The sequence below is a fragment of the Xiphias gladius genome, chromosome 1 (assembly GCF_016859285.1).
Source record: "Xiphias gladius isolate SHS-SW01 ecotype Sanya breed wild chromosome 1, ASM1685928v1, whole genome shotgun sequence".
NCBI lineage: Eukaryota > Metazoa > Chordata > Actinopteri > Istiophoriformes > Xiphiidae > Xiphias > Xiphias gladius.
The window spans coordinates 19,775,526-19,795,182 of NC_053400.1; the positions used below are offsets into that span (position 1 = coordinate 19,775,526).

At 38.8% G+C, this 19,657-nt stretch overlaps 2 protein-coding genes across 4 annotated transcripts; one reads left to right on the forward strand and one right to left on the reverse strand.

Annotated features, from left to right (window-relative positions):
- The first annotated feature begins 467 nt into the window (after positions 1–467).
- arntl1b (aryl hydrocarbon receptor nuclear translocator-like 1b) lies at positions 468–11,358 on the forward strand. Its single transcript, XM_040127201.1, is given in 15 exon segments — positions 468–613; positions 1,508–1,563; positions 1,654–1,768; positions 1,770–1,810; positions 1,900–1,986; positions 2,874–2,962; positions 3,175–3,292; positions 3,908–4,046; positions 4,184–4,429; positions 4,649–4,755; positions 5,035–5,185; positions 5,639–5,655; positions 5,744–5,872; positions 7,720–7,983; positions 11,261–11,358. Coding segments are annotated over 15 exon segments (1,803 nt in total).
- Positions 11,112–19,316, reverse strand: btbd10b (BTB (POZ) domain containing 10b). 3 transcript variants are annotated; one of them, XM_040138047.1, is made up of 9 exons: positions 19,091–19,316; positions 18,448–18,595; positions 16,829–17,025; positions 16,038–16,353; positions 15,742–15,844; positions 15,177–15,297; positions 13,076–13,273; positions 12,866–12,976; positions 11,112–11,742 (listed from the first exon to the last, which is right to left on the reverse strand). In XM_040138047.1, exons 2-9 carry the CDS (start codon positions 18,546–18,548, stop codon positions 11,411–11,413), a joined length of 1,479 nt encoding a protein of 492 aa, XP_039993981.1. In that variant the 5' UTR covers positions 18,549–18,595; positions 19,091–19,316; the 3' UTR covers positions 11,112–11,410. The 3 variants fall into 3 exon arrangements, with proteins under 3 accessions (XP_039993981.1, XP_039993972.1, XP_039993990.1); XM_040138038.1 differs by having other exon boundaries at positions 19,012–19,316; XM_040138056.1 differs by having other exon boundaries at positions 16,829–17,022; positions 19,012–19,315.
- Positions 19,317–19,657: the final 341 nt, after the last annotated feature.

Below are 19,657 nucleotides of genomic sequence, written 5' to 3' on the forward strand. Positions count from 1 at the left end.
TTTTTTTTCAAACAAATGTCATTATAATACGTATCATGCCTTATGCAAGGCTGATTTTGAGTTGATTATTTAATCTCAGAAATTGAGATTACTCAATTTAAAGGGTTTTACCACATCTTGATTGAGGTCCTGTTTCCACTTATATAAGTCATATCTGATTCTTAGCTACCTTGTTCAGATGTGGTGGTGACTATCATGCAGGTGAATGAGATGTGTGGAGAGCCTCTGCCTCTATGAAATCTTCTGAGTCTCATAAACTGTAAGTACCAGCTGTTAAAGCCATCGTTTGTCATGCTGATTATAGTTTGAAATCTAAATTTCATTCTTGGGCTCATTAGTTTTAACAAGTTTAATGACCCGGTGACTGTGATTTATGTATTTTGGATATTCAGTGGGGTCCACTTTCCCAGTGGTCTCAGACTTTTGGACCCCACTGTGCCTTCAGTGCTTATATGAGTTGGCTCCACATGGACCTGACAGATTTGAGTATGGACATTTTATCTATGATGAGCAGGTTTATGTCCTCACGATCAGCCAACCTGATCAGCAGCTCCACTGGCACAACCAGCAACAACTTGTCTTGCAAAGGGAAAGGAGGCTCCACTGTATACCTGTAAGTCAGCCTACACACAGTATCTACTGGACATTACACCTGCATGCTGATAAAATGTGTTGCTTTCATTTCCTTTCTGTGGGTTTATTCAGTCCAGACGTCAAAATTTCCTAGCTTGAATAAATCTTTATTTATTCTTGGAATTAAATATACACCTCTTGAGGAGATCCAACAAAGTCATTATACCTTGAAATTAAGATTTTATATCTAATATCTTCTTGACACTCTCGAGTGTTGAGTTATAGATCTGCTGTCCATCCACACACACAGACACACACACACACACACACACAACATTCCAACATTTCAACATAGACGAAGTACATTAAACTGCTATGAATTACTTTTTGATACATTTTCTATACAAGAAATTTCTTTAAATAATGACCAGTGATTAGTGATAAAGTATGACAAAAAAATAAATAATGCACGTTTGTACAGCAAGTGATCCTGGGTTTACATCTCAGCTCTAACTGTCCCTAGTCAAAAGACTTTCAGATCACTTGAACTGATGACTCTAAATTGCCCATGGACATGAATGTGTCTGTCTGTCTATCTGTCTGTCTATCTGACGTTAACCCTGCAGTATACTACAGTACCTGTCCAGTGTGTTTCTTTGCCTTTTTTTCCCACATAAATAGGCTGGAATTTTCTCAATATTTGACATTTTAATTGTGCTATGTCTCATTCAACAGAATCGGAAAAAAAACAAAAACATTATCACACACACATAGTCAGAACAAAATTAATTAAAGAAGCTATGTTTTAGTCATAGGTTCTGGTGCATAGGTCCACCATTTTTTTCATTTTATTTTGATGAAATGTGCATTTAAGTACAGCACTACTGCTGATCTGAGTGTCTAAAAGGTGCAAGTTAATATGAACCCTATTTAGTAGTCCCTTGTTGTATACGGACTGTGACGACCAGCAGGGCTACGTTAAGAATGCCAGGTAACCACAGCTGCTTTTCTATTTGTGTGCACCATGATAGATAGTGTGGAAGCAAGAATGGCAATGATCTCTTTATTGTTTCTGCTACTGGAAGACTCACAGTCAGATAGAGAAGAGACGCAGGGATAAGATGAACAGCTTCATAGATGAGCTGGTATCATTAGTGCCCATGTGCAAAACTAAATCACGCAAACTGGACAAACTCAGTCTTGCAATACGCAGCCCAACACATGAGGATGTTACAAGGTAAGAGGACGATGAATTTTATGGTGAAAAACGAATGAAGGCAAATTCATATTTTCAGAGCTCATTAAAATTCTGTCTCTGAAAATCAGGTTCTGCTGCCGACCGTTACGCAGAAGTTAATCACAAACCGGCTTTCTTAGCAGAGGAGGAGCTAAGACACTTAATACTGAAGGTAGGTCTACCTTTGTAGAGTCCACTTTTAATAATGACTGAATGAACAAATGAAAAATGTATACATTACTAAGAGTGCATTTTTGAGCCCTTTTAAAGTCTTTATCAATTCAATCACATCGCATTATACTTCAAGCCTTCAGACACAGCTCTATGGCAGCAAACACCCACTTCACTGCCAACTACAAGATTAAATTGTATACTTGGGTTTTAATAAACACCTTTTAAAACCCTCTGAATAATGCCTGATCGTTGTAGCATTGATAGCATTGATTGAAATTCTGGGGAAGATTTTCACAGTATATTACATTCCAGTTAGTTTCTGTTGTGATGTGCCAGTGCAGTAGATTTTCCATTTATCAGGTGGACACAAACAGGACTCCAAAGGACTGCTAATGTTTACCCTATCAACGTATAGGTGATAACATGTCAGTGTTTTGTTTACGGCTTGAGCCACTGCCCACAAGTGGCCAAAAATCAATGAATGCTGGTTTAGAGGATATTTGGGGGGGGTTTTAGGAATTAGCAAGGAAACGTTATATTACAACAGGCAGTTAGGAACGGCAACTAAAGTAATACAGAATTCGTATCAAACTGTGGAGGTAAAAAGAAAGCTGGGCTATATTTCTGAATTGTTCCGCTCACCCTGTTGTCACCCTTAACAGTGACATAGATAAGAGCCCAGAAGATCAATTGATCAAGGGTGAGAGTTTATTGGGACCACAAATGCGAGCTTGTTTGGTGCCACTAAGAGCCTTGGGTCAGCTCTGACTGCATGGTTTTCAGATTTGATCATTTAGAAGTTACAATCTGTGATATCACCTCTTAAAAACCCTCATGGCTTTGGTCTGTCCTCTTCTCCGTCTGACCCTCACCTATTATCGACCGGCAGCTGATGGCTTTTTGTTTGTTGCTGACTGTGATCAAGGGAAAATACTGTTTGTTTCTGAATCAGTATACTAGATCCTAAACTATAGCCAGGTAGGTGCTGTTCAGTATTTCTGTAATGTTAAGCGATAAATGAAAACGGTTCAAAATCTTACTTCTGTGTGCCACATATTTAGCTTTCCGAGTGTACATTTTGAAACTGAATGGCATTTTGTGGATACTGATATGTGTAATACGGCTTTAGATAATAATAGCACACCTTGCACTCTCACTCTTCCCCCTGCACTTTTTGTATTTGTCTCCAGAAGGACCTGACTGGCCAGAGCCTATTTGAGTACCTGCATCCGAAAGACATTGCCAAGGTCAAAGAGCAGCTGTCCTCAACATACATTGTTCCACAATAGAGAATCATCGATGCCAAAAGTAATCCACAAAAATTGCAAGAGTGCCTTGTAAGACATGCAGGCTAGATATCAACTAAAGTCTGTCTGGAAAAGGAATGATATACTTTATACAGTGGCGAGAAAAAGTATGTGAACCCGATGGAATGACCTAGTTTTCTACATGAGTTGGTCCTAAAATGTGATCTGATCTTCATCTAAGTCACAAGTTCAGACAAACACAATGTGCTCAAGATAATATCACACGAACACTTCTAATCTTTTTTGTGTCTTTATGGAACACACCCATTAAACGTGCACAGTGCTGCTGGAAAAAGTCAGTGAACCCTGAGCTGCTTCAGCTCAGCCATATTCTTAGGATGGCTGGTTTAAACGCCTCTCTGAGCTCAGTCCACAGCATCTCTGTTGGGTTAAAGTTCTGGGCTCTGTCTGAGGCAGTCCAGAGAGCAGATTTAGAGTGTAATTTGCTCTTCTTAAAATATTGTAATCCTCCTATCCTCTAACGTCTTGTCTTTTTACCTTCCTAAATTTTGGCACCGGTGCGTACTTTATTGCTGTTGTATAGTACAATAAAGTTACACTATAATTTACAGGCTGCCATCTCCACTGTTACCTTTTTTACATTTTTGTTTTTCAGGTGGTCTTTTATTGAAGACAGACATCAGCCCAGGTTCTTTAAGACTTTGTTCAGGGGTGAGGCGCTCATTTTTCTGCATGATGAAGCGTAACCGAAATAGGGAAGATGATGATATTTCCTCCAGCTGCTCGAAAAAAAATGATAGCTTCCCTTACTTAGTGCCTGCAGCATCCCTGTAACCACTATATAGTGTTCTGCTGATTAATCAAAACTGATGCTCACACATTATTATTACTTGTCATTTTAGAATACATCTGACCACTTTCCTTTATTCACAGCCTTTCGTAAGAGGTTTTGCACCATTCATAGCCCCGGTTACCTAAAAAGTTGGTCCCCAACTGAGGTGGATCTGGAGGAAAATGATGAGCCAGACAATGATGGATACAACTTAAGCTGTCTGGTGGCTGTTGGTCGGTTGCATTCCCACACTGTTTCTCAGCCAGTGCAGAATCACTTCAGGGTCAAGCACATGGAGTTTGTTTCACGTCATGCTATTGACGGGAAGTTTGTCTTTGATCAAAGGTGAGAACCTCTACAACAAAGTGTGGTTTCATATATCAGCTCATATCAATACATTTGAGTAAACTTGATGTTAATGTTTATGTACAACCACTTCTTCTCAATCATGTGTCAAATTGTAATGTTTAGATTTCATTTCTCAATCAAAGAATAATCCAATATCACTCAAATATTTTCAAAGATAATAACAATCAAAGTGAATATGCTCTCTTTCTTTTTAAGGGCCACTGCCATTTTGTCTTATTTACCTCAAGAACCGCTGGGAACATCATTTTATGAATACTTTCATGAAGATGACATTGCTCATTTAGCAGAATGTCACAGGCAAGGTATGCATCTTACAGAAGGGACTATGCAAAACTTGATTAACTGTTGCACATATCTACAATTTATGAGGTTCTCCCAAAGGGAAGGACTGCTGTCCATGTCAAGTGATTACGTTGATTAGTGTGTGGCAGTCCAATCTGCTCTGGCGGAATTACAGTGGTTTGCTGGCATTTCTGTAGCAGAATGAAGCAATGGATGAAAATGGTGCTGCAGTTCATCTTACCTGTGGACAGTTCATCCATTATCTGCCCTTGTCCCCCTCTGTCGCTGTCTGCTGTAAGTGCTACAGATGAGAGAGAAGATCAATACAAACTGCTACAAGTTACAAACAAAAGATGGCTCATTCATCACACTAAGAAGCTGCTGGTTCAGTTTTATGAACCCTTGGACCAAAGAAGTGGAGTACATTGTCTCTACCAATACTGTAGTCAGGTAAGTAAAACTTTCCTTTTTTAGCTTATAATATAATATTGTGTTGTATCACCATGATTTATGACATCCTTTCTTTATTTGCTGTTTCTAGATTTAAATTTTATGTAGTACTTTTTTTAATAAGCATTGGTTGCTATCCAAGTTTCTATTACAGTATTTTGTCAAGGTTATTACAATTTATCCTGGACAATAAATGTTTGCACCAAATTTCACAGCAAACCATCCAATAATTGTCAACATACAGTATTTCAATAAAGTGGGAGGATCACTAACTTAAGCAGGATACATGGTCTAGGAACCATAGATAGATCTACCAAATTTTGTGCCAGTTCATGAGGTAGATATTGAGATATTTGACAGGATAAGTGAAAACTTTGACCTGCTGGTGGTGCTATGACATGTTACTCGGTCGTGCCTCTTTCCTCATCTTTTCACATTTTTTTGATTAAGCAGTCCTTCAGGTGGCACTGGTAGAAGCACACACAATGGCCAATGTACTAATGCCAGATGACAGTGAGACAGACCATTCCTGTCTGTGTTTAATCTCAACCACCACAGCGAAGCGGCACATAAGTATCTTACAGCCATGTAGTGTTGCAGGTGAAGGGAAGCTGGACTTCCAAACAGTTCCTGGACGTCCTGGTGGTACAGGGCAGGAGCTGCAAAGAAATTATTGGAGATCCAGAGGTAACCATCATCTAATTACTTTTATACAGTTGTTAAGGATAACAAATGAACAACAAACAAGTCTTATTCAGAAAATGATATTGTTGTCTGGTTGGTGTGGAACAGCACGATCTGAACAAAGCATCAAATCAGCCATCTATATGACGACATAAATCCGACACTGTTTCAGTTTTATTACCTCCGCCAAGGAGGTTATGTGATCACCCATGTTTGTTTGTTTGATGTTTGTTTGTCAGCAGGATAATGCAAAAAGTGCCGATTTGCACTGAACTTGATGGAGGGATGGGGCACGGGCCAGGAGAGGACCCATTCAATATTGGAGAAGATCCGGATCATTTACTATGAATTAGAAATTTTTTCCTCAGAAGTCTGATGTATGTTGTTTGACATTGGCCTTGGTGGAGGTCTGCACACTATTGAGTGCATTTTCTAGTTTTCTACTGTATCTCACGTCATACACTGTCACATCATACTGCAAAATGTAACACAACGGGTTTCGCACCATAATGAATTTCAAGAATAAAACATGAAATTATGCTTTTGCTAAAAAGAAAGTCGGAAAGGAGACAATGACACACAGAATTGATGAGGCGCTGCAATCTGATATCTCCCACTTAAACAACAGAACACGGAGTCATAATGGACCAGTATGATGTGTGTAGTATTGTATGGGGTTACTTTTTGCAGCTGGTGTCATTTGCACCTGATTTAATGAAGTTAAACACAGTGGACAGTCATGCGTAACTGCAATGTGCTCGAATGGCACCTCTCAAATCAGAGGGTGCAGATTTATTGACCCTTGTCCTGCTGCCTTCGGATGGCTGCAGGGATTTCTGAACTGATTTAATGAACTGAAGAGGCTTTTCATACAGTATTAAGCAGCTGATGACAACAGATACTGGAAGAATCACTTATACTAATTTACATATAAATGCAGACTGGTTTACAAACGCTCCTGCTTTAAACACGATAAACATAAATCTTTTAATGCTGATTTAAATGCCTCCACAGGGCTGTGGGGTGGTTATTTTAACTGTTTTATTCACATTTTAAGCATTATTCCATCAGTGCTAGACATTTGCTCCGTGTATTTAGTTTGCTGTTGTTGACAAAATCACTAAAGTGGCAGCAGATTGACAGACGTAGTTCTGAGACATCTGTCCTCAATGCAAAGTCTAAGACATATTAACAACCAAAATACCAACAGCTCGCTTTGTGCTGCCTTATTTGAATGAACCTCCCACCTGCTCAGCGTGCGCTCTGACCTTGGCACCAAAATACCAAACAGATGCGCAACGTGAATTTCAAGTTCAGGGAATTGTATGTCAAAGTGCTACTCAATGTTAAATGACACTGACTCTGAATTTATTCTGGTTTACTTGATGGGTATAGATTACCTAACAGTGTATGTGGTGTCGAACCGCTGATGTGGGTCTCCAGAGGAGTTAAAGCAGTGGCCAAAAGCTTCTGACGAAAATTAACAAAGCATTTAAATTCATTGTTTTAACATGCGTTCATTCAACGTCACTACCACTTGATATTATGTAGCAACATACTGTACATCCCAAGAGTGAGCATTTGAAAAGTGGCGAATCAGGGTCTGAGGGGAACAGGAGATTTAAAATAGAACACTTTTGAGCTTAACAAGATCTAACAGTTGATATAATAAGTGCAAGATGAGAAAAGGGAGAGATAAAATATTGCAGATCGGTTACTTTAAAAATATCACCGTAAACCAGAAAAAAAAAACACAGAAAAACCTGTACCTGATAAAAGGATGGATGTCTCCACTGATCTCAGAGGGCCAGATAGTGTTTGAGGAGGCTCTGTCATCTGTGTCTCTGCAGATATGAAAAACCCGGTGCTGGCAAAGGTTGAGAATATGGGCTGGGAGAAGGAGAGAGACAACCGAGCACAAAACTACTCAACAACACCGGAGGTCGCAACATCAGTTCAGCCTAAAGAGGATTTCTTTGAAGCGCTGGATTCTGCAGAGGAGGCTTATGCTGTTGGCTCTGGGCCCACTCCTTCAGGACAAGCTGAGGGAGGTCAAGATCTACTAGACACTGGTGTTCTCATCGATTATGTTTCCTGCCTGTCGGCTATACCTGGTATGTCATCATTATAGATGACACACCTTCAGAGGAGAGGAAAGCCAAAGAACACGGACACTGTATTAAAATGTAAATGTTTAAATAGCGATGGACATTTTCTACAAGCGGTTTATACATATATTGTATGTGCGTGTGACATGATAATGATAAGAGCTGAATGCGTACTAACTTGAAGTCAATCAATGAGGTACAATGAGGATTCGGGTGTCAATGAAGAGTGAAATATTAGATTAGTTTAATTAATTGACTCTCCGTACTTTTTGCAAATAAGCATATTGTATTATTGTATTTCTTTCCAGCAACTAAAAAATATTGCTACTGTATTACAAATTGTTGTAGTCAGAATCATTACAGTACAAGAAACCTAATCTACTCAAATAGACCATGCAAATGACCAGATGACTGGAGAAAATGTTGCGTCGACAGTATTTATTTCAGGCCTAAGAATGATATAGATAAGCAGTTATGCAAAATAGAACAGGTGCAAGGTAAGGAGGGTCATACAAGATATTTACAGATCAGGTGGCCAACTGAGCTTGAAAAACTCAGGCCAGAGACAGAGTGAACAAAATAGATGGCTGAGAGGTGAAGGCCTCTTCTTGAGGTGAAGATACTATGTGGGGTGAAAGGGACAGGTGCATGCAGGTGTTCTAAAAACAACTGGAAGTTAGTTATTGAAGTTTGGCTGCTCAGTGTGACTTAAACTTTCCAGGATATTATCCACCACAAATAGATGTCCCTAACCCGCTAAGAAATCATGGGAAAAAATATGCTCCTCATCACTCCAAAACCTGGCTGAGAATCATCACGTTTTTAAGTTTTCATCATTATCGAAATGAAAGCTTCTGCAGGATGAAGTGTAACCGAAATAGGGACGATGACGATATTTCCTCCAGCTGCTCGAAAAGAAATGGGAGCATCCCTTACTTAGTGCCTGCAGCATCCCTGTAACCAATATATAGTGTTCTGTTGATTAATCAAAACTGATGCTCACACATTATTATTACTTGTCATTTTAGAATACATCTGACCACTTTCCTTTATTCACAGCCTCTCGTAAGAGGTTTTGCACCATTCATAGCACCGGTTACCTAAAAAGTTGGTCCCCAACTGAGATGGTGTCTGGTTGCTGTTGTTCAGTTGCATTCCCACGCTGTTTCTCAGTCAGTGCAGAATCACTTCAGGGTCAAGCCCATGGAGTTTGTTTCACGTCATGCTATTGACGGGAAGTTTGTCTTTGTAGATCAAAGGTGAGAACCTCAAAACAAAGTGTGGTTTCATATATCAGCTCATATCAATACATTTGAGTAAACTTGATGTTAATGTTTATGTACAACCACTTCTTCTCAATCATGTGTCAAATTGTAATGCTTAGATTTCATTTCTCAATCAATGAATAAGCCAATATCACTAAAACATATTAAAAGGTAAATAACAATCAAAGTGAGGGGCCACTGCCATTTCGGCTAATTAAGAAATCATAGAAAAAGATGCTCCTTATAACTCCAGAACTTGCATGCAGAACTGCAACTTGCAATCATCACAGTTTAAAGTTTTATTCACTATCAGAGTAATTCATTGATAACTGTCAGAGCACCCAGTGGTACGTAGCAAACAGAATTTGCTTACAGCTTAATTTTCTGAAATGTACTGTTGTTGTTCTGTCAAGAACTAGAGCCACTGATCTGCCAATATGACTACAAAACTAATCACATTCCTATCAGTTCATACCATTCAACCCCTCCAAATGTATTTTGCTACACCCCCACTTTGGAACTAACTGAATAGGTGTGAAGGGAATAGGTGCATTCATTTTGAAAAATGTTTGGTTTTCTTTAGTTTCTTTTTTAGGAAGATTAAGGGATAAGTAGCCCTTCACTCTTAAAACAAGAGGATCTCATGAGGATCCTCTGTACGATTCCCTATATAGTTATTTGCCTGTAATCAATCTTAATTTACAGTTTATGATACACTAGGGTAAGGATGTATATTTCTCTGATATATTCTTGTCTTTCTGCGTTTGTAGCATTTAATCCATCTGGACTGATTATTGGTGGTTGCCTGGCAATAAATGAATAAAGCAGATAACCCTTAATTAAAGTAAATCGTAATTGTATTTTTTTGTTTGTTTAGAGATGACAGCTGTTTGATATTATTCTGTAGTCTGAAATTATGTCCTTAGTGGCACATGGAAGCACACACAAGAAACAGTTCTAAGAGATAACTGTCAGAAACAGATGTAGTTCACCTCACATTTTATCTTTGTATCAGGGCAGAGGGGAACCTTTGGGATGAAGACATTGAATAGCTAGATAAATCTCCTCTACCCCAGCTTAATCCAGTTTTTTAGAGTTTACTACAGGGAGATGGCTTAATGCTACGCCAGAGTGCAGACTGGAACTGGGCTCTTGTACGAAGAGTGCCAGTTAGAACAGTCATGCTGTATCACTTTGATCCACTGAAAGACTGTGATCCATTTTGGGTAAGATGTTCCTCTTGAATGTACATCATGGTTTGCCCTCTCCCGGTCAATTTTACAAAACCCTTAAGGATGATTTTTTTTTTTTTTTTTTTTTATATTACATTTATGGACTTCAGCTACTAGCCCCAGCTCCTCTCACATTCATCATGTCCGGGATCAATCCTGTGTGGTTGTTATGAAAACTGTCATGGATTAATCATTGATCAGATATACAATAAATGTTACTTTGATGTCTTTATTTCATGATTTTATATTTTATTTTTAAACAACAATTTCAAGCTTTGCACAAAAAGATTCCGACCACAATAGCCTGTGCTCTGCTTAATATCTTGGCCGCGGGAAAGGCATAACATCACATATCAGATCCAGCCAATGACTACAGACCCCATTACAAGATTCAAAGACATCTGAGAGGAGTTAAACTGGAGATCATGACACTAAGTGGTGATAACTGATTCTCTCCATGACCAGAAAGTCATATTAGCGAGTCTTGTATTCTTCCCCCCCAGAGCACATTTAGCAGATAGGCCACCCAAGACAATCAGAATCCAAATTATCACTGAAATAAAACCTGTGAGAAAAAAAGTGACACCACAAGAGTGCTCAACCAAACTCATCAAATTAAGGAACAACATTGTAAATATTAATGTTAATAATAACTGTTTTACTGATTTTTTTTTTTTTTTTCAAACAGAAAAATAAATTCCTTTGGTCAAGTAAAAAACAAAATGAAAATAATAGTGAATTCTTCCTTTCACCAGTCTTATATCCCTCATATTTCGTCTTCTACAGTCAACCAGGTTCTTGAGGCTCTAAGGCTGCAAAGGAGGTGTCAAGGCAATATGGTTATGGTGCCCCTGGCGCTCCATGCTGCAGCATGCTGGGAGTAGGACTAGAGGAGTAGGAGAGGAGCAGAGGCATTGAAAGAGGACCGGTATGTCATCAGACAGCAGGTGAAGGTGCATCAGGGTCAGGCTCGTTGCTGTAGTTGTTGCTGTAGTGATTCCCACTAGGTGGGTGATTAGGTAGGATGTCTAGTTCATCCACTTGAGGGCCAGGGTGCATCACCACCAGCTGGTCCTGGGGGATGTCTGCTGCTGCTGCTGCCAGGTTGGTGATGGACTTGGACTTAACGCATTGGAAGTCCACATGGCGGCTTTTACCCTCTTCCTTTTCCCAGGACATGCGGATGAAGGGCCTCTGGACATAGTTGTAAATGACCTCTGGACGACCTCCTGGTCGTTTCTTGACTTTCTCTTTATATGTAGGGTAACCTGTCGAAGGGACAGAGAGGACAAAACCATTAGCTTAGTTTATGTTAGGGTTTTTTTCCAAAGAAGAATACAACAACAACTCAGTTGGAGACCACAGCAACTGGTAGATGTAGTGATCAAACACTTGCTTAGATATTTTTCTGATATATATGTCCCATTATGAGGAGGGTTAGCTCCCTATGGGTGTTTCTATTTTGGATCTGGTTCTCAGATGGTACCATGGTACATGGTAGGTTTAGAGTTTCGCATCTCGTGAATGTTCTTTCTCCCTGTATTTTTATAAAGCGAAGAGCAGTGTACAAAACATTCAGGCAGTCCTTTAATTAAAGAGCAAGTCTGTATCAGAACAGAGAAATAGAAACCTAAACACAGAACATCCGTATCTTCTACAGCAGGCATCTGAACCCAGTATCTTGTTACAAATGGATGATGTCTCAGCGAACCAGATGTTAAATTGATTGAACGCAGCAGAGAAACTTTTTTAAGTGTGGGCACACTTCATTAAATTGAGAAGAAGCTTGTCGTATCAACATTATTTTGCATTGTCAAATAGGATATATTTTGTCTCATGCCTTCACAGTTGCTTTGTCTACTTCAGTCTATACTATAATCCAGCATCCCTTGCATGCTACAATCAATCATGCCATGAAAAATGGATTTCAAACAATTCGATTAACATTCAGTCATTTTGCAGATACTGTTCTCAGTGATATATAATAATCCTCTGCTTTGTGATAGTTGTTTTACATGTGCCTTTTGTCAGATGCTGAACCCATTTGAAGTTACTTCTTTAATACTTCTATAGACCTCACTATTGTGCTGTTGATCCTGTCAATTTCAAGATTCTGTCACCCACTTCATTATTAGTTATCATTGTGCATTTTATTCATTTGGGTTAGCCACACAAAAAAGCACCAACTGATGTTTTTAACGCAAGATAACTGTTTTCCTCACCTTCCTAATCTGTCAACAAACAAACAAACAAATCTTTGATTTGAGTATTCTGCTGATACATTATTCACCTGCTATTAGTGAAACCAAACAGTGGATTGTCTGAATACTGTGCATTTCACTAAAAACTAACTCTTCTGAGAAAACATTATCACTTAAAAGTTCAACTTACCTTCAATGCCCAGTCTTATTTTTTTTAATCCTCTCTCCTTTAAAACGGACTTGGCAACATCTCGGTTCTCAATATACTTGAAAAATCTGTACAGTTTTGTGCTGTAGATGACTGCAAAGAGAAAAACAAAAACAACCTTGTTTATCACATATTTGTGTTTTGTATATACATAGACCTGTGTGTCTCTATTCTGTATTAGTGTGCACTCACTCTGAGAATACTCTTCTCCCATCTGAGGTGGATATTCTTCATCCCAGTCAACCACATCATCATCAGTAAGGACAACAATGTGACATTCCCTCTCTCCACTCTGAGCACTGGCCACCATCAAAGGCAGAACCATTTCCTCAAGGTAAAACTCAAATTGTCGCCGAGCTCCATCATTGGAAAGCTCATGCATCAGGGCACCTGATAACAAAAGGAGTTTGAGAACATTGGTTAGAAGATGTGAAACAGGCTATGACAGCACTCAGAATTGTCCATCATGTAATGCATTAAAGATAAAAAAAAATAAAAAATAAAAAACACTCAGGCGCTGACTAATGGGATGGCAGAGATAATGCAAACAGGCCATCTGCCATGGCTTCAGGTAAATGTAGCCTTCATCTTACCCGACTCAGATCCATGCTAATACGGAGACATGGCTCACTTGCGAGGGGCCTTTATATTTGTATATTTTATTGACTAATGTGTTTGACGTCACCTTGGATGACACTTACATTTAAACAACTAGCTGGTTTTAAACTGTATAGAAAAAATTTAATTTTTAAATTTTTGCATAAAAATAATTCAATATAAGCCTGAAGTTCAACAGATGTCTACTCTGACAGCAAGTGAAGCGTGTTTGAGTTAACAAAGATAGTAGCCTTGCATCCATTTCAGCAACATTTGCAGAAGTAACACTGCAATAAAGTAGTGATGTAAAGTGTTCAGAGAGTGTTCAGATGCACTATGAGCCATGTCCGAACATTGCAGCCATAACAGTTCCAGGCACTCTTCCTATACAGACTAGGGCTGTCGCGTTGAAGGAACTGCCCCTGCTGTAGTTTAGGGTAGCTTTAAAGCGCAATATGTGGTACTATGTGGTATTAGCACTTTTTTTTTTTTTAATTTTTTTGGGACACAGCATAGTTTGTAAATTGGCGTTCTGCCATTTTGTTACTCTCACTGGCTCAGCTCTTTATGCACAGTTCAATAGCTTATAATTGGTAGAGACAGAGTCAATATGGTTGCTATCAATTTCATTCATTAGAAGGTAAGTTTTTTTTTTTTTACTGTAAATAATAAATGACTAAGGACACAAAACACACCTAAACATTCATTTTTATTTTTTTGGAAATATCCAAAAATAACAATAGTTTCCAAGATGGACTACAAAGCCCCTGTAAGGGTAATAAGTGCAAATGACTGCTCGTTGTAACGGAAAAATTATTGAGTTTTTAAAGTAAGTCCCTACATAAATCCGTTACAGAAATACTATTTCAAGTATCAGACAAGTGCTTTTTCAGTCATCTGTGACTAGAGTGACCCGAGGGGGTTAACATTCAATACACACGCATTGAAGTGTCAACAAGAAGGGCCTAGCTTCATGCAAAAAAAAAAGAAAAGAAGTAAAAACATGAACATAGCAATGGTGTTTCTTGTCAGTTATTTGCGATTCCCTGCAGTTGGCTTGCCAATAGTGTGGTAGTTGATTGCCAAAAACTATATAAAACACTACCAGTCACTAAAACTTTGCAGAAAACCCATTGGAACTGAGACAATCTATATCACTGACCATCAAGTTATAGACATCTTTTCACAATTGGTCTTTTTTAGAGTGAGAGCTGAAGGAAAGATGACAAAAACTGCAATACATGTTATGGCCCTGGGTTCAGTCACTGTATGTTAGTAATAATGGGTATAAGGCGAGACTTTGAAAAGCCATTTTTCAGTGGAATATGCACTGAAAACGTGTTGGATTCATATACTGAAAAAAAATGTTAATTTGTTAATTTGGGTAGCTGTTCATCCCTAATTTGTATCCATGACTTTATAGCTGAGGTAATTTTGCACTGTGGAAACCCTTTTGTGGGTCTTGCCCATAAAGGCCACAAAAAAAAAAAAAACAACTTCCTACCTATAATCAGCAATGCTTACAGTTTGATGATTTTGTTCTTTATTAGCTGCAAGACATCTGTTATGTTATGTAAGGCTGTAGAGGGTTGAAATGACAAGGCAGCCGCGTGCTGTTCTCTTGTTCACTCGCACTCAAACTGTCACTTTTAATGTGTAACACTACCCACTTTGGCACCCCAGAGGAAATACTCACTAAGGTCTCTGCATTTGATGGTGCTGTAGTCGAAGGAGATGCATAGATAGTCACACGCCTCCCGCAACTCAGGGATGGAGATTCCATCAGGACAACGGATTATTCCAGATTTGTAGTAATCCTGTCAATTAAACAGATATCCCAATAGAGGCAGTAAATTCAAACACTTATTTTTATTTCATTAACCTATAACATGAAATATACATTTAAAAAAAAAAAAAATCAAGTGCCTTCCCTTAACAAAGGCTCAAAGCTTTCAATGTAAAACCATAAATACAACTCGGTATGCTGTTGGCACAGCATTTTGCCACAGTTCCACAGGTTAAACTATACAGGTTTGCAGAACTCATTAATTACTTTATGTATGTGACACAGAGTTGGTTTATGATGTGTGTGTGTGTGTGTGTGTGTGTGTGTGTGTGTGTGTGTGTGTGTATATATATATATATATATATATATATATATATATATATATATATATATATATATATATATATATATATCAAACTGTAAGCATTGCTGATATATATATATATATATATATAAAACAAAGAGAAAGACTGACCAGAATTGCTCGGAAAACCGTTGAGCTGATGCCCTCAGCCACCTCGTACTCCCCCTTCTCATTGGGCCGTGTGAAATTATGTTCTCTTCCAGATCCAAACATTCTGAAATCAGGAAGCTTTGGTTTATTTTCTGCATCACAGAAACAGGGAATCCAAAATTTCCATAACACTTATTACATCTACATTTATATGCAAATATACTGACTTCATACTTTACTGATTAGTAAAATTCTTTGAATTATTGTGGCTATAATGAGTAAAGACAAAAAATTGTGATCCTAAAAGTGTACCATACCTGCCCAACATGGTATTGGGTTGTGCAGTGAAAATGGAGGGATCTACTACAAAGCGTGTGTTGTCAACAATGAGTGTGACTCTTTCTGAGGTCCTAATATTTCGGTTCCCTACAGAGGCAGTCGCTCCTCCTTCCTTGGGATTCTCGTAGACAAAAACCATTTCTCCAACTCCCAAGCTTTTGAAGGTGCCTTCCGTACTGGACAGGCTGCTGTTGCGACTGCTCACCACCCCACTGCTGCTGGAGCCGCTGGGAGAGACTCTCTGAGGCCGTGGACTACTGGGCCTGGATGATGGGCCACCATCTCGTTCACGGTCTACACACAGACAGACAGAACATTAACTCGGAAAGGACAGATTTCGGACAGACTTTTAACTTCAGACATCCCATCAGAAACAAGTAACTATTGACAAACATTTTCTATTGTTTTGCAGCTTGATTTGGAGGTTCTTGTATTTATGAGAAACACTGGTACTATCTTCGGCATCCATTTGAATAATGGCCGATGGTTAGTAATATCTGATCTAAACCAAGCAGACTGGAAAGGGCCCAACTGAGAACATTTTTCTTGTATCCAGACAGGCAAACTACAAGCTGTCTTGGTCTAAACACAAACAGGTGGATTTGTGCTGACTTGATCCATTCACAGCCAAAAACATCAGAGATATAAACCCAGGTTTGAGCTGTGAGTTGATAAATGCAGTCAGCTGCTCTGAACAGTAGCTGCCAAGAGCTGCAGACCTCTAACATGACATCCATATAAGCCCTCTATTCTTTCCATGCATACTCACCACTGTTGTGTTGGCGGGTGGGTGAGGTGACGTTGCGAATGCAGGGGGTAAGCTGGCCTTCTCTCTCGTGTGAGGAGTCCCTGGAGCGATCGCTGGAGCGACGGCGGTCACGTGAGCGGTCACAGCCCCCACTGGCACCATGCATGCTCATCTTCCTCTTTTCTGCCTTCTCTCGAGATGCTCGGGCCTGACTGCTGCTTTACAAAACAACATAGTTAACATTCCTCTCTCTTCCTCAAGGCCAGAGGATATTTTCATTTTACAGTTGTAAAGTTGTTACGACACACAGGCACCCAGTCACACTGTTTATCTTCATCTGGTTTACACACAACTATTCTCAGCATTTAGAGGTGTGTAAAAAAAGAGCATTAGCCACTTTTTCCAGTCTTACATTGTAGTAAACTGATCTATGGGTTTTAGACTTTTGGTCAAATAAAAAAAAGCTATCTGCACACATCCCCTTGGGCTCTGAGAAATTATACTGTTAAATTTTCACTATTATCTGAGGTTTTACAGACCACACAAGTACTGGATTAGCAAAAAAAAAAATCAGCGGATTAAGCAATGGTGAACATAATTGTTACTTGCAACCGAAATATATAGATAAAACTACCAAAAAAGAATTTCTGGAAAATTCATCAGATTTACGAATATTACAAAATCAAACATTGCCATAAATGATTCTGCTAGTTGATCTGTAACACAACCCATAACAGCCTCATAATACCAGTGATATCAAAGGGATAGTTACCTTGGTACAAACTGTTTGGCAAAATCTTTGACCATTGACAAATTCATATTGTCATACTATAAATATTGTCTTACACACTTAGTTAGCAGTATATTAGGAACACTCAGTTAAAACTAATGTTTTCCAATAGAACATTCCTGCAATAAATTCTACCTTCATGAAGGTTATAATGTTGAGTTTTTAACTGAAATTGTTTTAGAGAGTTGTTGATTCAACTGGATGATAATTTTGGAGGATATAGTTTGTGGTGCTATTGAACTGTATTGCATTATCAAGAGAGATGTTTCTGTTACTTTGCCTACCCTCACTGACATAAATGTGGTGGACACAATACTATATACACCTGTCCATATAATGCAATACAATACAACAGCACCACAAACTGCAGCCTCCAAAATGACCATAAAGTTCAATCAACACCTCTCTAAAACAGTTTCAACAAAAACTGAATATTATAACCTTCATGAAGGTAGGATTTATTGCCGAGCTGTTGTATTAGACTTCAATAGTTTTACCTAGGTGTACCTAATAAACTGCCAACTGAGTGTATATCGCCTTACTCTTTCTTTTCCTACGTTTTCTACTGGATGCTTTAAAATTAACTTAATACAAGAAAGTAGCTATGTAAAACATACGGATAAATAATATGATACACATAGAGATTCTGCATGTTCATCGTTTGCTATATTTGAAATAGCTTTGAGCAATACCTAATAGTTTTTGTGGGGTTTTTTTTTCCTTTATACCATCCTATCATTTCAAATTGAAGTAACAAACATGTGACTAATCTATAGCGCAACATCACGATGACTGACACTACATTGCCGCTATGAAATGTAGAGGTCTGACAGATTTTCAGCTGGCTCACCTCGAATGCTTGCAGAGTTTGCGAGGTCGGCTTGTCGCTTTTCGTTCCCAGTTTTCGGTGTCACTGGAGTTGCTGTCATATGATTGCAGACGTGCTGCCATCACCCGTACAGGGGGGAGTCCGGTCTGGATCTTTCACCGTTCATAATCTGTTTAATGGCGAAAATCAACAAGTCAGCTCGATCCCCCGAACAACCCATGGAAAACCACGGGCTAGCTTCTAACAAAATAGTTTGTAAACGAGTTCACGTGGGCTGTCGACTCGAAATGTAAAAGAAACTGGATTATCGTTGGCGTTAAATGGCTACGTGAGTGCCTCACATCTCAGGACAAAGTCTTGACATCGTTGCTGTCAGACTGAGTCAGCCTACGATCATGTTAGCTAGTGCGCTGTGTTAGCATATCTAGCTAGCTAACATTAGCTGGCACTGCTAGCAGTACGTTACAACGCTATTAACGTAATATTCTGACAAAGCTGCGTGGCTAGTGGAGTTATCCCAACAGTACTGACATAAAACCCATCATATTCTAGGCAGATATGGCATAAATATAAAAAAATTGCTACCTAGCTGGCTACGGTTTCCGCTGAAGTGTAATCCCAGTCGCTCACCAGCTAACCAGCCATCTCCTTTCAAAACACTCACCCAGCTGACGTTCAACGTGACGACCGTTAACGGCCTGACGTGATGACGAAGACAAGTATTTTAATTATAACTGCTGCTAAACTCTCTAATTTAAATAAACTTTGCCTTTGAAAGTGAACTGGGTTTTTCATATGCTTTGAAGCTGACTGATTTGTTTTCAGCAGCTGGTAGACGATTCTTAATTTTCTGTAATAATGGAATTGAGAGTTGACTCACTCTGGCAGGTATCGCGATATCGCATGAGCTATGTTTTTTTTTTTTTTTGGTAAACTTTATTAAACAATGAAGCACATACAAAATTAGGCTATATAAAAATATAAACATATGAGGGAATAAAACCTAACATATTAACAGCCGCGGAGAAAACGAAACAAACAAAGAACAATGATAAACTGGACAAATTATATAATCACATCAGAGTAAACAAGTGTTACAAAAAGATAAAGCTGAGAGTCCTTTTGTTACAAGATTCAGCAGTTGTAATGTTTGCATTCCTTGTGGAAAACTGAGTTGAGAGGTTTAAATCAAACTATAAATCCTTCTCTTCAGATGTTGGAAAATTGTGAA